This window comes from Marmota marmota, unplaced genomic scaffold (assembly GCF_001458135.2).
Source record: "Marmota marmota marmota unplaced genomic scaffold, marMar, whole genome shotgun sequence".
NCBI classification, from domain to species: Eukaryota; Metazoa; Chordata; class Mammalia; order Rodentia; family Sciuridae; genus Marmota; species Marmota marmota.
Window position 1 is genome coordinate 5,631,094 of NW_026000077.1, and position 22,916 is coordinate 5,654,009.

The window sequence follows — 22,916 nt, forward strand, 5'->3', positions numbered from 1 at the left end:
TTCCTATAAAGCTATACGTTTTCCTCTAAGGAAAGAATTTTAATGTATCACTTTTCATTATCATTCAGTTTAAAATATTTTAAAATTTCTCGGTGAGTTTTTCCTTGATGAATCAGTAGTTTATAATTGTATTGTTTAATTGCCCTGCTTTTGTTTTTTTACAGAGATCTTATGTAGTTTTTAATTCAGTTTCATTGTGCTCACATAGAACTCTCGAATTTGAACCTTGAACATTTTTTGCAACTTATTTATGGCTCAATATATGGCCTTTTGGGGGGGTGAATACACTTGAAAAGAAGGTGTGTTCTACCTACAATGTTTATAATGTTTTACATATATCAGGTTCAGGTGATTTATGGTATTGTTCAGGTTCTCTGTGTGTGTCTTGATTTTGTTTAATTTTTGTGTGATTGTTCTATGAATAGCTGAGATGATGTGTGTTAAAATATTCCAAGTGTGATTGTTTAATTGTCTGTTTCTGGCAAACTTTGTATTTATGAACTTTGAGATACATATTTATGATATACTTTTCTGGTGGTTAGCTCATTTTATCATTAATGATGTGTCCTTCATCTCTGGTAATATTTTTCTCTTAATACTTATCAAATTTAATGTAGCTGTTCTACCCTTACATTATCTATGATTTTTTAACCTGTGTTTCAATTATAGTATTTCTTTTGGAGATAGTATGTAATTGGATTTTGCTTTTGGTATCTTATATGACAATATCTACCCTTTGGTTGAAATGTCTAGTACATTAACAGTAATGCAATTACTGATACAGTAAAGTTCTGTTTTTTCTTCCTGTCTTTTCTTGACTTCCTTATGTATTTTAGAATTCTGTTTTAGTTTATTAATTTCCCCTATTAATTTTGTTAGTGATTACTACTCTAGCAACCATTAAATGTATGTATACATATATATGTAAGTGTATATATACTGATTCCTTTAGCAACCATGATATATACATGCACACACACACATATATATATACACACACACACACACACACACACTGTGATTCCTTTAGCAGCCTAAAAAAGTTAATATATAATTAATTTATCTGTTAAGTTAGAATTAATGTTGTAATATTGTGCTGTTTAATAATACTGGAGACACATTGAAACTATGCCTCTCCATATACATCTTCCCTCCCTTTGCTTATATGGTATACTATAAATCTCAAAATACATTTTTAAAATATTAGCTTTGAATTAAAGATAATATTTATTTATTTCAATGAAATTAAAAGGGGAGGAAATATTCTAATATCTAGATGTTTAATATATCCATTTATCTGTTCTTCATTCCTTTTTGAAGATCAGGGTTTTCATCTGGTATTATTTCACTTAATCTTGAAGACTTTGTTTTAGCATTTCCTACAGTGCTTGTCTATTGGGATGTATTCTTATAATTTTCTTTGTTTGAAAAAGTATTTTGCATTCATTTTAAAAGGATATGTTCAATGTATATAAAATTCTGGTTTGATTTTTGTTTGTTTCCTTGCACTTTAAAGATGTTATTTCTGTCTGTCTTAGCTTTCATTGTTTCTGATCAGTGAGAATTTGAATTGTTGTCTTTTGTATATAAAGTGTTTTTTTCCCCTCTTAATGCTTTATTTCTTCTTTATTTGATTCTCAGAAGTTTAATTAAGATGTGCTCCAGCATGGTTCTATTATTTTTTGTTCCCCACTCTTTATTTCCTTCTGAAATTTTTATATAAAAGAATTTTTATTACTGTTCCACATTTTTCAAAACTCTTGTTTGTGGCTGTCAATACTGTTTTCTTTGTTCTTCAGATTGAATAATTTCTATTGGTTTATCTTCATGTTCACTTACTATTTTCTATATTATTCTAACTTGCTCTTAAGCCCATCCAGTGAATTTTTTAAGATTTTTATTTGAGTTTTTCTAGTTCAATAATGATTTCTTTTTTTTTTTTCATAGCTTTGATCTAGAATTTATTATGGTATAAAAAGGAAGATAGAAATTGATCTTTTTTCTTAAAGATGTTTGGATTACTGCATGGATATTACTTATGAAGCAATCTCTCTCAGTGAAATTATAATTTTATGTAAATATAATAAAATATAAAAGGTATTTCCATATACATATGAATCCATTTTCCAGACTGTCTTCTTTCGCATCATTTTGGTTAGCTGGACCTGGTTGCACACCTCTATAATATAGCGACTTGGGAGGCTGAGGCAGGAGGATTGCAAGACCAGCCTCAGAAACTTAGTGAGGTCCTAAACAACTTAGCAAAACTTTGTCTTAAAATAAAATATAAAAAGGACTCAGGGTGTGACTCAGTGGTTAAAAATTCTGGGTTCAATCTTCAGTACCCCCAAAACAAACAAAAACCCAAATAAACAAAATTAGTGTGTTTATTTTAACTCTACTTTATGAATTTAATTATAACATTGTAATAACTTTTGTGTCTGATAGTAGAAGTTCTTTCAGTACCCTGTTTTTTCAGAATTTTCTTAGTTCTTACATATTTATTCTTTTTATATAAAGTTTAGAATTATTTTGCCTAGTTTTTTTTCTGTTATATTTTAGTTGGATTTGCATTAAATTTAGATATTAATTTAGGGAACATTATTATATTACATTTCTTTCTTTTAATAAGTTATGCCTTTTTAAGTATTTAAATTTTGTATCAATTCAGGTATAGCTTTATTTTACATAGTTTCTGAACATTTCTTAAACGTGTTTAATAACCTGTATTATATTTATTGTTTTTCTTTTACTTAATAACCAGAGGAAAAGATGGAGAATGCTTTTATGTATTTAATGTAGGAGTTCAAAGGCTTTCTAAATGTGATTCAAAGCCCGGAAGTTGTATAGCTTTTGTTAAACCAAAGATTTAGTGAAATATTAGAGATTTTCCACTAAAATCAAGACAGTACATTTTTTTGCAAAGGTCATAAAAGTGTAACAAAATAGGAAAAATGAATAAAGAATGGATTGGAGGCAAAACTATAATTAATTTTAGATCATATGATTGCTTTCCTGGAAAACATATGTTTTAATTTATAAAATTAAAATCAGAAACAAGTAGAATAAAATAACCAAATAGGAAGTAACAAAAATCTTTCTGAACACCAGTAACGTTGAATGGACGTTCCTGAAGGGTCATGTCTTAGTGAAGAACTAAATTAGCCACAGAATAAACATAACTGTATGTCTATGACAGCATATCCCAAAACACAATTCTTGAAACAACTGAACAGCCTAGAAGTTATGTAACTGCCTTTCAAGAGAAAATTGAGCACAGAATTGAGCATTCATTGTTGGGGGAAACCTGGAGGTAGAAGCAATGGCAGAAAAACTATTTGAAGAAGCAGTGTCTACATTTTTTCCAAATTTGAGTGAACAATATAAACCTGCAGACTCTAACACTTGATGAAACTTAGCAGGATACCTATAAAGAAATTTAGCAGGATAAACAGAAAGATAACAATCTTTCATGAAAATTAATGAAAAGAAAAAACATGGAAGACCAGCCAGAGGAAAAATTACATTATACACAGGAAAACAAAAATAGAAGTATTGCTTTCTTTTTATCAGAAGCAGTATAATCCCCAAAACAATGGGCATGCATCTTTTCTTTCTTTTTCAAATTCCTGGCATCCAAGTGATTCTTCCTCCTCAGCCTCCTGAATATCGGGGACTAACAGGTATGCACCTCTGTTCCTGTTATTAGAATGCATTTTATAATACATTGAGAGAAAAGTCAATCTAAAATTACATGACCCTTAATAATATTCTTCAAAATGAAGATGAAATTAAGCCATTTTTAGGCAAATGAAATCATAGGGAATTTGTTGCCAGCAGGTTTCTGTTAGTAGGAATGTTAAAGGAAATTTTTAATGACATAAAAATGGAAAGACAGATCTGTAAAAAGAAATGAGAAGCAGTGGAAATGGTAAATAGTCAAATGAATATAAAAGGTTTATTTTTTCTAGGTTAGTCTTAGAATTTTCTTCTAAAGGTAATTAAAGCAAAAGTAATAACTTGCTATTATTTAAAATAATCGTGTGGTCTATAATATATAAGTAGAAGAAAAGGTATGACCACAGTAGCACAAAGGATTGTATGCAGATTGCATTGCAGGTTCAGATGCTTTTCAACTCATAATGGGGTTACATACTGATAAACCCATCATAGGTCGAAAATGCATTTAATGTACCTAACATATCAAATGTTATGGCTTAACAACAGAATACACAGTCTTAAGAGTATCAGCTTTTTATTCTTGTAATTGAATGGCTGACTGGCATCTGGTTCATTGCCACTTCCCAGCATCTCCAGAGAGTGTAGGAGGCCAAGTTACGAGTGACTGAGTTACACTCAACAGCTGGGTGCTGAGGCGCTCAGTCACAGAAATGGGTTTGTATTGCTACAGCCCCATGGGTGAAGCTGTGCTCACCTGTTCCTTTGTAATATAACCCCTTGCCCTGTTTAGGATAGAATCTTCCATGGAAGTGCCTTGTGTGTGTCCTCTCCTCTTACTGTGCCCTTGGGTGTGGCCTACCCAGGTGTCAGTCAACCTGCTGACAGTGGACATCATGAAGATAGACTCAGCCCCCTGAAACCTGACCCCTTGCCTCATTTGAATAGCTTCTCCTCAATAAAAGGGGTCAGCGCGTGTTCTAGCTCGCTCTCTCTTTCTGCGGACCCTTAAGGTCAGAGGATCCGTCACAGCAACCCCAAAGAAAAAGGTATTTGTGTCTCTTGTATGGTTATTTCGTGCAGCCCAGTTAGCCCAGTTTAACTAGAGTGACCCCTGAGCCTTTTAGTCGCGAGAACAGAAACCTGGCAAGAGAGTTTGTCTGTTTGTGACTGTCTGTATGTCATAGACATACATACAGATAGCCCAGGAAAAGATCAAAATTCAAAGTATGATTTTTACTGATCCTATATGGTTTTTGTAACATTATAAAGTAAAAAAAAAAAAAAATGTAAGTTCAGCAGGGTGTAGTGGCACATACCTATAATCCTGGTTCCAGGAGGATCACAAGTTCAAAGCCAGCCTCAGGAACTTTAGTGAGGCCCTAAGCAACTTAGTGAGACCTTGTCTCAGAATAAAAAATAAGAAGGGCTGGGGATGTGAGTAGTTAAACACCCCTTAGTTCAATTCCTGGTACAAAAAAAAAAAAAAAACTATCAAAAAAATTGTAAGTTGAACTGTTTATTGTAAGTCATGGTGTTGTAGTATTTTTTCATTATATGGAAATAGTGTAATAGTTGATTATATATTGTATAAATTAACAGTCAGTGCTGTAATCCCTAAAGCAGCCATACACACAATAAAAGTCTCAGTAGAGAAATTGAAATACTAAAAAAATAGTCAATATTGGATAAGAAAAGTAAAGAATTGATCGGGAAAATTGAAAACAAAAGGCTAGATAGTATACTTATGTTGTGATGTGAAGTTGTATAGTCACTTTGGAAAACAGTTTAGCAGTTTTGTATAAAGTTAAAATACAATTAGCATAGGATTAAGAAATTATCCTTCTAAGGTATTTATATGCCCAAGAGAAATTAAAATAAACGTCCATTCAAAGGTTGTTTGTAACAACCTTATTCATAATAGCCCAGAACCATGAACAATCCAAATTGTGTATCAAAAGGTGCATAGCTCAGTAGTTATTATAGTCATATCATGGAACACCAGTTAGCAATAAAAAGAATTAAACTATTGGGTAATACAGCAATATAGATGGATCTCAAAGACATATTGAGCAAAAGATCTAGTCTTAAAAAAAAAGTAAAGTGTGAGGATGTTCATAGTGGATTTTTGCATGTAAATGATACCCCAATATTGTTTATTTAAAAGGAAAATTAAACCAGATTCTAGGTGTGGCTATAGGGATGATATAATAAAAAAGCAAAAGCAACAGCAACAACAAAATAACATGAACTAATAATTGAAAGACAACTTTAAGTTTAAAAATATATTTAGAAAATGTTTGAAAAAATATAGAGTTAAGGGCTGGGTTTGTAGCTCAGCGGTGAAGCACTTGCCTTGCATGTGTAAAGCACTCAATTCAATCATCAGAACCAAAAAAAAAAATCCTCAGAACATAAAAAAATAAAATAAAATAAAGGTAGTGTGTCCGTCTACAACTAAAAAATATTTCTTAAAAAATAGGGTTAAAATTAGAAACGACCAAGAGACATTTAAAATTATGTTAAATACTATTGTAAGAAGCAGTTCAAATTATGCTTAAATAGTCACAAAGTTTTCCAAAAGGGTAGATGAAAATATGACCATAGACTGGCTTTCAGATCAGGATGTTATTGGGAAAGAGACAAGACTTAGACATAAGTCTTTATATTTTGGGGGGTATACTTTGAATTTTATGTCTTCTGAATATATTATCTCCCTAATTTAAATGAAAATAAAACAAAAGTCAGATTTCATATTATTTTAAAATAAAGTTGTTACATTCTGTCAAACAGGGAATTTTTTTTTTAAATTTTAAAAATTTTGCCTTCTGTTGTAGATCAGGTGAGAAGTAGTTCATTCTTACATTGTAGTTTTACTTGTAGACAAGTTTATCGTTATCTGTCAAAAGCCTCTAAAACTTTATATTACTTTTGACACAGCATTTTACCCTAAGGAAATAATAGAGGTGTGGGCTAAGGAAGACATATACAAAACCATATTTTTCATAGCATATTTCCTAAAAACAAAAGATATAGGTTAAACTTCCTAAGTATAGATTAAACCTCCAGTGGGAAGGACAAACAACTCAGTACTTTTTTTTCGTACTCTAAAAGATAATATGCTGCCCTGTAAGTTATATCATAGGGAAAATAATTAATTTATACTAGAAAAATGTAAAAATCAGGTTATGATATCTTATAAGGGAGAACATACAACATGTTAGTCATAAGTATACAATTTAAGAATGAAAGTGCTAAAATATTTAAAATTATTTATTTTTACAGTATTTAATGATAAATTTGTTTTATTTTTACTAGATGTACTGTGAAACAGTTCTATTTAAAAACTATTTTCCAAATATTCAAATTGGAATAATTTCTTAAAAAAAAACAAGTACACCTTCATGTATGTTTATAGAATTTTGAAATTATTAATATCTATGACCTTTGTCTGCTTTTATTTGAGAAGGTATTTCCTGAACAGTTGCTTATATCAAATTCTGCTTAACTGCCAGGTATTCTAAATTCTAAAAGTTTGCATATTAAAATGTGTAACTATTTTGAACCACTTATTTTTAAAAATGCATCCTTTTACTTTCATTCAGAATGCCTTCTACAAGTACTGTATATTTTTACATTGAAAATAAGACTTCTGCTTTTAGTTGTTTTTTTTTTTTAAATGATTTTTCCAATTTAGTTAATCCAAAATCATGGGGCTTCTTCATTTCATCGATGTCTAGAATTTAAATACGTCTAATTGAAAATAAGAGCTCCATCAAATCATTATTTTGTAGGTCAAGATATTGCAACTTAAACTTACACATTGTTTGAGTGCTTTAATTTATTAGTTCATACTTTGTTTTGGAACAACTTTTAACATCAATTGTTTGCAAACTTCTTTTCTGATAACCACATTTCACTAGAAGCTTTGTTCTTTGAATATACCAGAGAAATATTTTCAATGGACTTTGGACAAAATATAATTCAAATTTATTATCAAAATAATGAGTATGATTGTAGGACACTTAGATTTACCTTGAAAATTATTAAAAGTTTATCAAACATTTCTAAAATTCTGTTGTTGGTAATCAGCCAAGAGAGAAATCATGTTTTTTACCTATTTTATTGTTATTCATTGTAAATGTATTCATGTACTTATTATGTATAAAAACATATGTACATTTAGATATCTATACTTCTTATTTTGATCATCTGAAAAATCATAACAAGCAGAAATTATTATTTACTTGGTTTTTGGCAGCTTTTTTATATTTGGAACTTTTCTGTCCTTGACAGTTTTATTTCTTGTTCTTGAAGATTTCCTTATTTTACTGAGTTGTTATTTTCTCAGCGCTGTGTGTGTGTATGAAATTTAATATTTTAGACTCTTATGAGACACTATATAAAATAAAAGATGACAAACCTTGTATATAATTTAATATTTTGAAAGGTATTTCAGTGTATTGTGACTGAAGCTTAACTTCATGACTTTTGCCAGAAAGTTTCTACAGAGAAGGGTAAATTGTTGAACTTCCTGGGCTATATTTGACAACACTGCAATTTATTCACTACACCAAGACCTAGCTAATCTTTCTAAATGGTATGTTTTTCTTCCTAAAGCATTATGCTCAGTTATCCATGACCTTTTATCACACTTAAAATGAAAATTCTGAAATTGTACCACAGCCTACAGAATTCTTATGGAGTTTAGATTATACTAACTCTCTAACCTCATCCTATATCATTGACTTTCTTACTTTCTGAGCTCTAGCCACACTAGTCCCCCTTAATTTCCATCAGCCCCATTGCCATTACCTTTGCTGTTTCCCCTCCTAGGAATTCTCTTCTTCCAGATCTATTCATGAGTATCTCCTCATCATTCAGGTCTTAGTTCAGACTGAGTCATTTCAGAAATATGTTGTCTTTCATCTAACATGCTTTCTTTCTTAGTAAATTTTTCAGATTTCTATTTTCTTATTTAATTTTCTTTATAACAACTGTAACTATTTAAATGACCTTTTTTTATTGTGGAAGCATGAATAAACTTGACATAGGTTTACCAGTGTCTCTCCCACAGTATAGTAGGCACTTATTATTTGTGAGATAAATGACTGTCCTGTGTAGTTACTGTATTTATATGCTTTCTTTGGTTAGCCTATAGTCATTAAAACTACATTAGTGATATTAGCCTTCCATAATTTAAAGATATTATAAAAATAATATTTAACAATGAAGGAACTTTAAGCAAGGTACTGATATGTTCTGGTATAGATTTTGATGTTTTAGCACTGATCAATAAAATATAAAGGATATTGAATTCTCATTTTACATCCATTTATCCAGAAGACAAATGGATGTAAGATGAGAAAATATTGATAATTTTACTTCTAAAAGTAAGAAAAGACCCCATAGAATGGTTTAGAATTCTAGTAAGAAGAATCCATGAACTCTACTGCTTGAATAATTAATCTAGACTTCCATTTCTAACCATGGAAGGGCTTTTATCAGACTACCTTCTTACCAAAAGCAAACATAAAAACTAGAAGTATATAAGACCAAATTGATTGAAGATTTCAGAGAACAACTAACTCAATTCTTGAAGTGACTATGATCTTAAGTTCATCTCTATACTGGCGTTTTTTCCTAAGGGATTGTTCCAGTCAATGGAATAGGGCAGTAGAGGCCAAACTCAAACTGATAGTCTATTTATTATTATTATTATTATTATTGTTATTATTATATATGGCAGCAGAATGCATTTGGATTCATTGTACACAATTTACAGTACAACTTTACATTTCTATGGTTGTACACGATGTAGCGTTGCACCTTATATGCAGTCATACATGTACCTAGGATAATGATGTCCGTCTCATTCCATCATCTTTCCTACCCCCATTTCCCTTCCCCACCCCTCCCCTGCTTCCCCTTTGCCCCATCAAAGTTCTTCCATTTTTCCCATGTTCCCCCCATTATGGATCAGCATCCACTTATCAGAGAGAACATTCGGCCTTTGATTTTTTGGGGATTGGCTGGCTTCACTTAGCATAATATTCTCTAATTCTATCCATTTACCTGCAAATGTCATAATTTTATTCTCTTTTAATGCTGAGTAATATTCCATTATGTAAGTCAGGTTTTGTAACTGCTAAAATGACTGAGACATGATGACATTTTCTCAGACAGGAAGGGCTTAAGAAAAACTCAAAAAATTTCTTAGAAATTTTCCTCATGTCATTGGTGACTCTGTGTATGTATGACTGTCAAGACTCAATGAATCACAACAGAAAATTACAGAAGACAAAATGACTAAAGAAAGAGTTTAATAGTCATACCATACTGAGGAGCCCAGAGATTAGTGTTTACATCTGCTAAAGTGAAGAAACCTTGGTAAAGATAACTTGAGATCTCAGGGCAACTATATAAAAGGTAGAGGTAAATGTGAAATAGATTACCATAAAGCTTGAAACCAAGGTAATCTGCCTGTATTCAAACTGCATTTCAGGAGAAATTTAACCTTTTAAAAAGATAATGTCATCTAAGCTGGGTATGGTGGCACATGCAAGGAATCCTAGCAGGAAGATTTTGAGTTCAAAGCCAGCCTCAGCAAAAGCAAGGCGCTAAGCAATTCAGTGAGACCTCATCTCTAAATAAATACAAAATAGGACTGGGGATCTGGCTCAATGGTTGAGTGCCCCTGAGTTCAATCCCAGGTACCACCCCACCCCTAAAAAAAAAACCAAAAACCCATCATCTAAAGTCTCTATAATTTTTCTCTTATATGATAATGTTTCAAATAAAAAATTATAGAGCAGGCTGGGAAAAAAGGGCAGGAACATATCCTAGAGATTATTTCTACAAAACTGAAATACACTGAAATTTATTTTCTTTAAGTTTATATGATAAACTTAATAAAATATTTGAAATATTTCTAGGGACCATCAATAGGGTATTGATTAAATAAATTACATCTATTTATATAATGTGATAGACGTTACTCAAGCACTATCAGTATTTGGAGCAGGATAGTTCTTTATGGTATGATAATGTTCTAACCATTTAGGACGTTTTATACCTTTGGTCCTCTTGTCGTAAATGCAAGTTGTACACTTACGGTTTGAGACAAGTTGAAATGCACACATGGTTATATGGCCCTGGGATGGGATATTTCAACGGAGAATCAACAATATCATTGAATTCTGTGCAGATTAAAAAGAAACCAAGGAGGAGAAAGCTGTGATAACAGAAGGACCATGAAGGTGCATTGTAGAATAAAATGCAAGATACAGAGGAGTTAGTATAGTTGGCTATATTTGTTCTAGGAAAAGAGGAAAATATGAATATATATTTAGATTGCTTATATATGCATGAAAATTTGAATTGATATGTAATGAAAGTTATTGTGGAGCCTGGCAGTGTGAAAGGAGTTGAGACTAGATAAAATATATTTAATGTATACTTTTTTATAATTTTAAAACGTGGATGTATTACCTATACAAAATTTTTAATCATCAAAGTTTTAGATATAAATTAACTGTTGTTAAATATAATACTTTTTACGGGATTTATTTAAAATTCATGTATTCATTAGATTTTTTTGTTGTTATTGTTGTTGTCCCCCTTCCCCCAATCTTTTCCTTTCATTCAGTGGAGTAGGGCGAAACTGGGGCTGGGCATCTGCAGGTAGCAGTATTCTGGCTGAATTTGGTACACTACATATGGAATTTGTCCACCTCAGCTACTTGACCGGGGACCTGGTTTACTATAAAAAGGTTAGTTTTCTTTCCTTTTTTGTTTGTTATAAAAGACTTCTTTAAAATTTGTTCAAAGACTTGATTAGTGCTTAATATGTTTATCAGGGCTCTGGATATTATTATTTTTTCTTTTTACCTTAAACATAGCTTTTCAATTTAAAACATTTAAAATATTTATTATTATTTTAAAAGTTTTTAAAAATACAAAAATTTATTGTCATTTCAGTTGTGCTGAAGTTCCTAGCCAGCATGGTAAGAAAAGAAAAATGAACAAAAGGTTTAAGAATTGAAAAGGAAGAAAGAACATACTGATTATTCACAGATTACATGGTTATCTATTATATAGATATATACTATATTAAGGTAGTCTAAATTTTTCTTTTTTGGGGAGCGGGGTAAGAAGGGTAAATGGATTGAACCCAGGGCATTGCACATGTTTATGCACTTTGCCACAGAGCCGTATCTTCAACCTGAACAGTCTTTTTCAATGACTAAACCAAGAGCTTAAGGTGGGTTTATTTTTTGTATAAAAGACTTATATCGACATTAAAAGTCAACAATATTTCTCTGAACTAGCTACAAAAGGCAAGAAAATGTCATTTTATAAAAAGATGCCTTATGATGATAGCAACAAAAGTATGTTTCCCACAAATAAATCTAACAAAAAGTAAAGTTCGATACTTTATTAAATGACATTGGAGAAGACTTAAATAAGTGAGAGTAGGATCACAGACTGATGGTTAATACTTCTTTGGACTGCAAGTAATGTGCGAGAAGCTAGACAAATAACAAAGAATTTTACAGACAAGCTATGTTTGTGTCTGCAAACTTGGGCAAGAAAAGAGAATCCGTGACAGATATTCTGTCCTGAGCAGTGAGTGCTGCATTGAAAATCACAGTTGACTAGGGGAAAGCAAAGGGCATAAAAACATATTTACATCTGGACTCTTGTCTAGTCTTATATGAAAGCTTTCTTGTGAATAGCTGAGTCAAGAAAAATAGTAATGAGTAGTTCATCAAAAAAGAACAAGTACAGAATTTATACAAAAATCTTCCAGAATAAAAGAATGAAATGCACATGAGAAATACTGGCCAAAAAATATTTATCAGAGAATAGCAGTCGAAAATTCTGAGCAAACATTACCATAGCAAAGAGATAAGACCTCATTTGTATAGAACAGAATATGTAGTTACAAGTGCTCAGAGAAGATAAGATGTGATATCAGTAACAAAGTATAAGATAGAATTATTACCAAAATGAAGGCCAAAATGGAAGCAATGCAAAGAAAGACAGGGTTCAAAATATAGCAAAGAAAAAAAAAAAGAAGTCAAAATTGAGAAAAGTTAATGTATAGAAATTAAAAAGAAAGGAAATGATAGGGAAAAGAGGCTAAGATAATTCAATATTATACATAATTTTCAGATAACAAAAAGTTGCTAGTTTTCTCATGTTACATAATATCCTTCAGAACTATCTAAAACTGGTTCATGGAATTATTCAGATTGAAATTATTATACATAATGGTGCTTTCAAATATGAAAGGACACAGGAAATATAGACAGCGTTTTTGAACCTATTCCTAAAGCTATTTGATGATGACATTCAGCCAAATAAGAAATGATGGAAGACCTTGCAGAGAAAGGATTAGAATTATGCCCAAATCCAGAAAAAGCAAGTATGTACAAGGTCCTGTGAAAAATAGAATGTTTTCCCAACCAGTTAGAAATAATTAATACCAGCCAGGTACCCATAAAATATAAACATAATATTCTCAAATAAAGAATACTAGAAATAAAGCACCTTTACTGCTGTATTGTTTAAACACTCCCCCAGCCAAAGCACTTATAAAATCCAACCAATCTAGAAATAAATAAAAATAAATCCCTGGAGAATCTCCAGCCTTTTAATATATTTTGTGATTTAATTTCCCCCTTAACCTCTTGGAGATCCCTTAGGAATTGGAATTTTAGGAATTTAGGGATATGTACTATGGGGCCAGTATGTAAAGTTAAACCATTTGGTTTTACTTCATTGTTTTTTTTTTAATTCATTAAATTCAAATTAATGTAATACTTTCTAATGTTTTGCCTCCATTTCTATGAAATTATTAATGTTCTCATGTTAAATATGTACATATTAAATATGTCTGGAATGATATTTATCAACAATGTTTCTGATGTCTATTTCTGGATAGTAGAATGTAGAAATTTAAAATGGTATCACAGGGCTGACAATGTGTAGTTCAGCAGTAGAGCAATTGCATAGCATACAAGGGACCCAGGGTTATATTCCAATACCACTTACATATATACATCAGTGTGTGTGTGTGTGTGTGTGTGTGTGTACATACATATATATGTGTGTGTGTATATATATGTGTATATATATGTATATAAGTAAATAATTATATACTTAAAAATTATTTCTATCTGAGCTACTTTTCTTTGTATCGCTTTTATTATTGCTTGATTTTTAAAATAACAATCTTGTAAGAATAATGAGTCATTTAAGAAATAGCAGGCTTTCCTGACCATCACACACACAAAAAGCAGGGAGTGGGTTATAGGTTCTTAAATGACAGAAAAAAAAAAAGAAAAAGGAAGAAAGAAAACAAAGACTAGACTAATACCAAACCTTGATAACCTTTATTTTTGTTCATTACATTCTTAATTTTAAATTATTTTGCTTAGGTCATGCATATTCGGAAACTACTTCAGCAAATGGATCGTCCAAATGGCCTTTATCCAAATTATTTGAACCCAAGAACAGGGCGCTGGGGTCAGTGTAAGTATTTCTAGTATAACTGATATTTTGTTAAGAGGTTAATTGTCTGAAAACTCATGCTTGATGTAGTGAAAGGTACACTGTGAGAATTAGAACCCTCAGTTCATGTCTAACTCTGTGACCTATTAGTGCTGTTAACTTTGATGAGTTTCTAATCACAAAGCTTGTTTTCTTCTCGTAAAATGCAAACATTAATAACCTGTCCCACAAAAATATTTTAATTCATGTATTTTAAGTACTTTGCTAAAATACTGTGTGGCAGTTTGAAGGGTCATACTTACTATTAGCACATCTTTGAGCACCGCTTGAAAGGATTTTGAAACACAAATAAGTTAAACTAGGAAAGGAGGCAGTTTCTCTTGGACAAACAATGTGTAATTTAAGGAAAAGATATCATGACATCCATAATTTACTGAGCTCTGTGCCAAGTTTTTGGATGTAACTAAAGGTGGGGAAAGAATATTACTGGGCTTGACATGAATTTAGGGAGCTCCCAGCCTTAGCAGAATACACTTAGAAGTAGTTGGAATATGATATGATAATGATAAATGTTGCAGTAGAGGAATATACCAGTTGTTAATGTGAAACTGTGATAGAAGTGATTCCTCTGCCTGACAGTTTCATGTTTGTTTTGGGTGGTGCTGATTTTTATTATTAGAGCTTTAGAATATTTCTTTAAAGGAACTAATTTTTTTGGAAGGAGGGTGGGGTACCAGGGATTGAACACAGGGGCACTCGATCACTGAGCCACATCCTATTTTGTATTTTATTTAGAGACAGGGTCTCACAGAGTTGCTTAGTGCCTCACTTTTGCTGAAGCTGGCTTTGAACTTGTGATCCTCCTACCTCAGCCTCCAGAGCCACTGGGATTACAGGCATGCACCATGGCCCTGGGCAGGAACTGATTTTTAAAAAATAATAAATAATGAATGTTCATGTGGAATTGTGGAACTTAAGGAATGTTAACAATTATGGATTTACCAATATTGTTCTCTTTAAAAAGAGTCTATTTTAAAACTAAAACCATAGAAGTTGCAACTTCACTCCTAATAAAACATTTGAGTTATTTTTGAGACTAATAAAATCATAATGAAGTAATAAGAGTCAAAAATAACAATCATAGCAATCATTATTAAATTTTATGTATTGAAACACTCGTAAATTTGCTAGTGAAAAACTTTGCCAATATGAGTATAAAGAGTGGGAAAACTTTTGCCTCAGAATTGTCTTTTAGGCTCCTTTTTAGGAGTTTATTGTAATTTTGTGAAAGACAGGCAGATTGGTCCATATAGGTCTTTCAGAGACTAGATCTCACTTTTTTGGTACTACTTCTTTATTGTTGTTATAACTGAGGATTGAACGTGGGGCGCTCTACCATAGACCTGCACCCCAAGCCCTTTTTATTTTTTTGTTTTGAGACAGGATCCTAGATTACTGAGACTGGTATCAAACTTGGAATCTTCCTGCTTCAATATCCTAAGTTGCTGGAATTATAAGTTTTTGGTACTTCTACATACTTTTTCTCTATCCAAAAATTCTTTGCATATAGCTCACTTTTCTCTTCATTTTGAAAATAAGGTCTAATTCCTGGGCTGAATGGAAATTATATTATCTGAGAAAGCAAAATCTTAAAAGCCACATTTCTAAATATAAGAGTGCAGTCTTTTTCTAAAATATAAAAGTGGCACACACCTGTGATCCCAGCTGTTTGGGAGGATAAGAAAGGAGAATCACAAATTTCAGGTCTCAAAATAAAAAATAAAAAGGAGTGACGAAAAAGCAAAGGCACGAGTGGTGTGACTGTACTTTGTGTACAACCAGAGACATGAAAATTCATGCTCTATATGTGTAATATAAATTGAATCTCATTCTGCTGTCATATATAACAAATTAGAATAAATAAAAAATAAATAAATAAAAAGGACTGGGTGATTGATTGATTCAATGGATTCAATTCCCAGTACTGCAATAAATAATTAAATAATAAATAAATGAAAGAAAAAATGCAGTTTTTGTGTTCCCACATAAAAGTGATTGGATTGGATTGGATCTCTACTTGGTATCTATCTACTTGGTAGATTTTGTTGTAAGTTTTTATCCCTTAGAATTGTATTGAGATTGGAAATATTCTAACATTGGGGAAAAATATGACTAGTTTCTGCCTTATACCATATGCCAGTATATATTCTATGTAGCATAACTATTTAAATGTATAAAATGAAACAAACAAACAAAAAAATGGTTGAACATATAACCAGGAAAACTTTCTAAGCATATCACTTAAAGCAGAAACAAAGGTGTCTATTTTACAATATATAAATGTTAACCTACATTTCATAACAAATAAAAGGCAAGTTATGAACTAAAGAAATATTTAAACATATTTGGAAAACAAAGTATTCATATCCTTTCTTTATTAAAAACTTTTAGAGGATCATAAGCAAAGAAAAATTAATTCTTAAAAACAAACACAAATGGACAATAAACAAATATTCATATTTAATCCCAAGAATAGTGTTAGTAAAAATAAGTAGTAGTTGGAAATAATGTAATGTGACAACATCTGTTTCTGTACAGTCTACTGCTTCTACACTAGTATTTACAAAGCCTGTAATACTTGTAGCATCTCTGGACTGGTCCCCAGAGATCTTTGTCTCTTCTATTTCACCATGCCCATAAGCAAATCAATGCAGCTTTAACATCTATACATTAACGTTTATTTACTTTAACTAACTCAGGAGTTATTTATAATAGTGACAATTTTAAACATTTTAAAACAACTTTTGTCCAACAGAATTTTCTATGATGAGCAAAGTGTTCTGTATTTCTTTTGACCCATATAATAGTCACTAGCCAGACAGGGTTATAAGCACTTGCTGTCTTGTGAGCACTGTTTGGAACTTTATTTTTTATTGTATTTACTTTCAATTAATTTAAATTTAAATAGCTTTTTGTGCCTAATGCACTGCCATTGGACATTGTGGTATTTTTTTAACATTCTTTTTTTTGGCGGGGTGGGAGGCGGTTATTCAGGATCGAACTCGGGCACTGAATCACTGAACCACATCCCCAGCCCTATTTTTTATTTTATTTAGAGACTTTAATATGTTTGGTTAAATAAAAATTTTGGTTCCTCCATATACACAGCCATTAAAATTTGTAGTATACTTGACATGGATAAATATAACAAATCTAGAAAGACATTTAGAAAGAGAGAAAAGAATTACTTTAATAATAGAAAGTAGAATGTTCTATTTCTTCTGAATGTTTGTTTTTATTTTCTCCTTTTTGTTTTCCTAGTTATCCAAATTTGATAGTAAACATTAATTACTTTTGAAGTAGGGTTAAAAATATTTTAAAATAAAAACCAGGATGCCTTTATTTACAAAAAAAAATATTAAGATACTGGAAAAAATAAATTACAATTTGAGAATTGCTAGCCTTTAAATGAACAACAGTATAGTATAAATTAGCATCTCAATTATTGAAAAGATAACTTTTTTCCTTCAACATTGTTGAGAAAACATGAAAAAGAATGAAGTTGAACCCTTACCTTATGCCATTTACAAAAATTATCTCAAAATAGATTTTAAAAACCCTAAATTTAAGAGCCCAAACTTTAAATCTCTTAGAATTCTTAGTGGCAAATCTTCATTTCTTTTGATTTATCAGTGGACTCTTTATTATGACAAACAGATAACAATAGTTTTTTAAAAAGATAAATTAGATTTTATTATATTTAAGAACTTTTGTGCACCAAATGATACAATCATGAGAGTGAAAGACCACTCACAGAATGAGAATATTTGAAAATTGTGTATTTGATGAGGGAACACGTAAAATAAATAAATATATATATATAAATATATATATATATGTGAATATATAAAGAAGCCCTACAACTAAACAGGAATATGATGATACAATCGAAAAATAGACAAAGAACTTGGAAAGTCATTTCTTCAAAGTACATATGCAAATGGAAAATAAGTTCATGAAAAAATGGTTATTATTATTAATTATTAGGAAAATGCAAATCAAAACCACAGTGTACCACTTTACATCTACCCAGATGGCTATAATCCAAAGAAGAGAATATACGTACTGGGAAAGATGTGGAAAAATTGGAACCCTTGTCGTTGCTGGTGGGAAAATGATGTGTTGTAGCCACTTGTGAAAACTATTTGGCAGTTCCTCAAAAAGTTAAACATAGAATTACCATGTGAATGCAATTCAATTTCTACATATATATTCAAGTGATTTGAAAACAAAGATTCAAACAGATACTTCTGAGCTAATATCCATAGCGACATTATTCACAATAGCTAAGAGGTGAAAACAGTTTGTGATGGTCTGAATGTGGTTTGTCCCCCTAGAGGTTTATGTACTAGAAACTTGGTACTGAGTGGTTGTGTTGAGGTTTTGGAACCTTTATGAGGTAAGGGGCTAGATCAAGGTAATTGGAGGGTTGTGCCCTCAGAGGGGATTCTTATTGGTCTTGTGGAGTGAGTGAGTTCTTGTGGATTGTTATAAAGCAAAGCTATTCCACATGCTTGGTCCTTTCTGCATATGGCCGGTTATCCTTGTTCTCTACCATGTTGTGTTATAGCCAGAAGTCCCTCACTAGAAAAAATGTTGGCATGTTGATCTTGAATCTCCAAAACTGTAAGCTAAATAAACCTTTTTTCTTCATAAGTACCTAGCTTCAGGTATTTTGTTACAGCAGCAGAAAAATGGACTGATACATAGCCCAGGTATCCAATAGTGAATGGATTAAAAATTATATACATAGTGGAATATTACTTAACTATTAAAAGGAACGAAACTCTGAATCATGTCACAACATAAATAAACCTTGAAAATAGCCATAAAAAGACAAATATTGTACGATTCTACTGTCACATATCTAGAGTAGTCACATTCATAGAGCCTAGCAGAGGCTTGAGAGAGAGAGGAATGGAGAGTTACTACTACAGAGTTCCTCTCTCTGGTCACAGAAAAGTTTTGGAAATATGTAGTGGTTATGGTTATACATCACTATGAATATAACTAATGCCACTCAAAGATACACTTAAAAAAATAGTTGAAACTCCAACTTTTATGTATAATTTACAGTGAAAATTCCAATCAGTAAAGATAACTCATGTTCCTTTATTTTTCCCTACAAACTAAATTCAAATTACTTTTCGATGTGTTCACTCTCAGCAGTTATTAATTTTGAAAATGTTATAGAAAGAGCTATTCATTGGTTATTTTGGCAAAGGTTTTTAAAATCCTAGGGAGCTGCCCTGATATTGCTTTAGCAGCTGCAGTCCTTACTAAATTGTCCAATTTGTCCTTTTTAATGTTTTTGTATATTTTATATCAGCTTCTGAAAAGTATATCAAATTCCATTATTATCTTTGAGCAGTATACATCTGTCATATCTATAAATAGACTGCAAAACAAACATTTAATTGAACTGAAATTTAACAGTTCAGCATTGGCTAACTGTATTATAATTAGAGTAATGATAATGTCTGACATGCACATAGCAATCACAGAGAGTAATTACCAGTAATTACCTTCAGGAAAAGTACTTGGCAACAGATATAAAAGAATATAGTAAGGAACCTAGAGTTAAAGGCAAAGTTCTTTTTCTTTTTTACTTTGTTTTTTTTTCCCCCACAAGTTTCCTAAGTACAATGCTTAACCTATGCCAGTTGATGGTTAAAGTGAAGAAAATATAAAGAATTAGTTGTTATAATTCACTAATGTTTTTTGCTCCCAAGTTTAAAATTGTGGAAAAATAAGAATGGGTATATTATTTGGAGTTAGAAAACTAATCCTGGCTTTCCTGATTACTAAATTAGATAAAATATTGAACTTCTCTATGCCTCTGTTTCTTCTTTTGGCTGAAAGTTTTTAGAAGGATGATCATGCGGATCATATTTGTAAGGTAATATATTTGAAAATGCTTTAATATTAGCTTTTATTCTAAAATTTCCTGTATGAATATTTCAAAAAGTAGCTTCTGTTAGAATCTTTCCATCATTAACTGTATGACATGCTGAAATAGAAGTGAATTATTGATATTTAGGAGTGCTTTAAAATACATTATCAATTTGTGAAAATCAAAAGGACCTTGGAGTGAAATCAGACTTGACATGTAGGTAGTCATGGTTCAGTGGTTCAAATAAGAACATCAGGCTGCTGGGTGATAAACTCTATAGTTATCTTGGCTTTCAGGCTTCTACATACAATCTTCTCCCGGACCAATTCCTAGAAGCGCTTGAGTGAACTTGTCAGGAAGGAGGAGGGACTGAGACTAAGTTTTGTAAACTAAGTAAGTTACCACTAAGTCTGTCAACCCTAACAATTATTAAGAGATACAGAAAACATTTTCCCCCACCCATAATGCTAACACTTGACTTTCCCCTGCCCTTTCCTCCTTTATTCATTTTTATTTAAAATTCTCTTCATATATTGTTTTCTTTTCTACTCATTTGTTAATCCTTTCTTAGGTCTACAATGTATCTAAGAATAGATGCCTGAAACAAGATACAAAAAAGAAAGAAAGAAAGCCCCACCACCACCACCACCCGCCATTATCTTAATGACTCTTACTTATAAATATGTTGTGTCAGGGCTGTTTTGCCTGTTTTTCTACTTCTATTTATACCTTTAAAGAGACACCTCCTGACTACAAAGATTAGCTCTTGATACTTTTTATACCTTCCTAACCATTGAGTTACAAATTATCATTTTATACTGTTATTTCCTGATGTAAATATTTTTTCTTCATTCAGTCTCTATCACATTTATTTAAATGTAAATTTAGTAAATAAAACTGTATCTTTTAGTTTTTGCACTGTTCAGTAACAATTCCCTATTTTTTTAAATAAAAGCTATTATGTTATGAACATAACATAAGAATGATACAAATAGGGAAGTAATTTACTATGGAAGAATTTTGTTGATTCTGTTCTTGGTCTTTCCTGGTTTAAATATGTAGAGAGAGTGGATATGTGAAATGATAAAAATATGTGGATTCCACAAAAGCATATCTCAGTGAAAGTATTAGAGGTAAAATTAGTATTGAATTAGTAGCCTTCTAATCAAGCAGTTTCTATCATTTAAGGAGTTGGTATAAGAAATTGTAAATACAGGATTAGATTATGTATAGGCAATCCTTCAGAGTGATTGGGTTCTTCTACTGTTTTTTCTTTCTTTCTTTCTTTCTTTTTTTTAGAGAGAGAGAGAGAGAGAGAAAATTTTAATATTTATTTTTTAGTTTTCGGTGGACACAACATCTTTGTTGGTATGTGGTGCTGAGGATCGAACCCCGGCCGCACACATGCCAGGCGAGCGCGCTACCGCTTGAGCCACATCCCCAGCCCTCTTCTACTGTTTTAACATTATTGGAATGGGCCTGGCCTACTCTATACCTTACTTATATAAACTTTCCCCACTATTGTATAAACTACAGTAAAATAATGATCTATTCTTATCAAACAGATACTGTGTTCCCATGATAAAGGTAGTTATTTCAATACAAATGTTTACAAGGAATAAATATCATCAGTATTTTCTTTGTTGAAATACACTGTACAGGAAAGAGAAATGACTTCTTGGTCTTCAGTAGCATTCTTTTACGTTAATGTAATTTCACATGGTCTCTAAATCAAGATCGACAGAATTCTTGCTTGACATATTTTTTTGGTTGTTGTATATTTTATTTTGAGTGGAGGTAATTGATTATTTTTTACAAGAAAATGTAATATTCTCTCTACTACTTAATAATAAGGTTAATTTTAATATGATTCATTACTGTTACTTTTCCAATTTCCGTTCTTCCTTCTTAGAGAATATATACTCTGTTAAAGGTTAAATAGTTAAGGCACATACCATCAGGTTTCATTTTCAGAAACTTGACAAGAAACAATCAGGTTTTAAGAAAACTCCAATGAGGAAACAATTACTTTTATTCTGACAAAACTGTCTATAAATTAAGTAAAACGAAAGACCTTAAAGCAAGAAGGTCTACTAGAAAGTTATCATAATAGGCATGTGGATCCAAGGTAGTTATATGTGAGAATGGTAACCATCCTAGCTTTTTATCCTCTTCTTTTTACCATTCATCCTTCACTAAGTCTTAGCAGTAATATTTTCAAAATATTATTTTCCTCATTTTAGTTGTCACTTTTTCTATTTATAATACCTTCCTCCTTATTTATGTTCTCTTATCAATAAATTTGTACCTATTTGATTAAAATAGAAAAAGAAAATTTAAATAAAGTCTTCAAATTCAGTAGTCTCCAACAGAAAACTATCTGATAGGTATATATCTTGGCTTTTTTTTTTTGCTATGTGTTAAAGGCTTGGCTCTCAGCTTGATGCTGTAGGAAGGTAGTAGAAGTCTTTATGAAGCAGTCCAGTGGGAGGTTTTAGATCATTAGTCTGTGCCCTCAAAAGGGAACTTGTGGAACTTGGATTTCTTGTGATCTTTCTTTCCTTCTTTTGTTTTCTGGCCACCATGAGGTAAGCAGCTTGCTCCATTACACATTCCCTGCTGTGATTGCTGCCTTGTCACAGGTCTAAAGACAATGGAACAATAATGGACTCAAATCTCCAAAATTGTGAGCCAAAATAAGCCTTTTCTTTTTATAAGCTCATTGTCTCAGATATTTGATATAATAGCAGCCGGCTAATGCATTCAT

At 31.5% G+C, this 22,916-nt stretch overlaps 1 protein-coding gene across 1 annotated transcript in view; it reads left to right on the plus strand.

Moving 5' to 3' along the window:
• The window catches only part of Man1a2 (mannosidase alpha class 1A member 2), a 157,332-nt gene that overhangs the window by 75,926 nt on the left and 58,490 nt on the right, over nt 1-22,916 (plus strand). The window contains exons 7-8 of the mRNA XM_015502233.2: nt 11,327-11,450; nt 14,124-14,217. Coding sequence (XP_015357719.1) covers nt 11,327-11,450; nt 14,124-14,217 — 218 coding nt within the window. The remainder of the gene's footprint in view (nt 1-11,326; nt 11,451-14,123; nt 14,218-22,916) is intronic.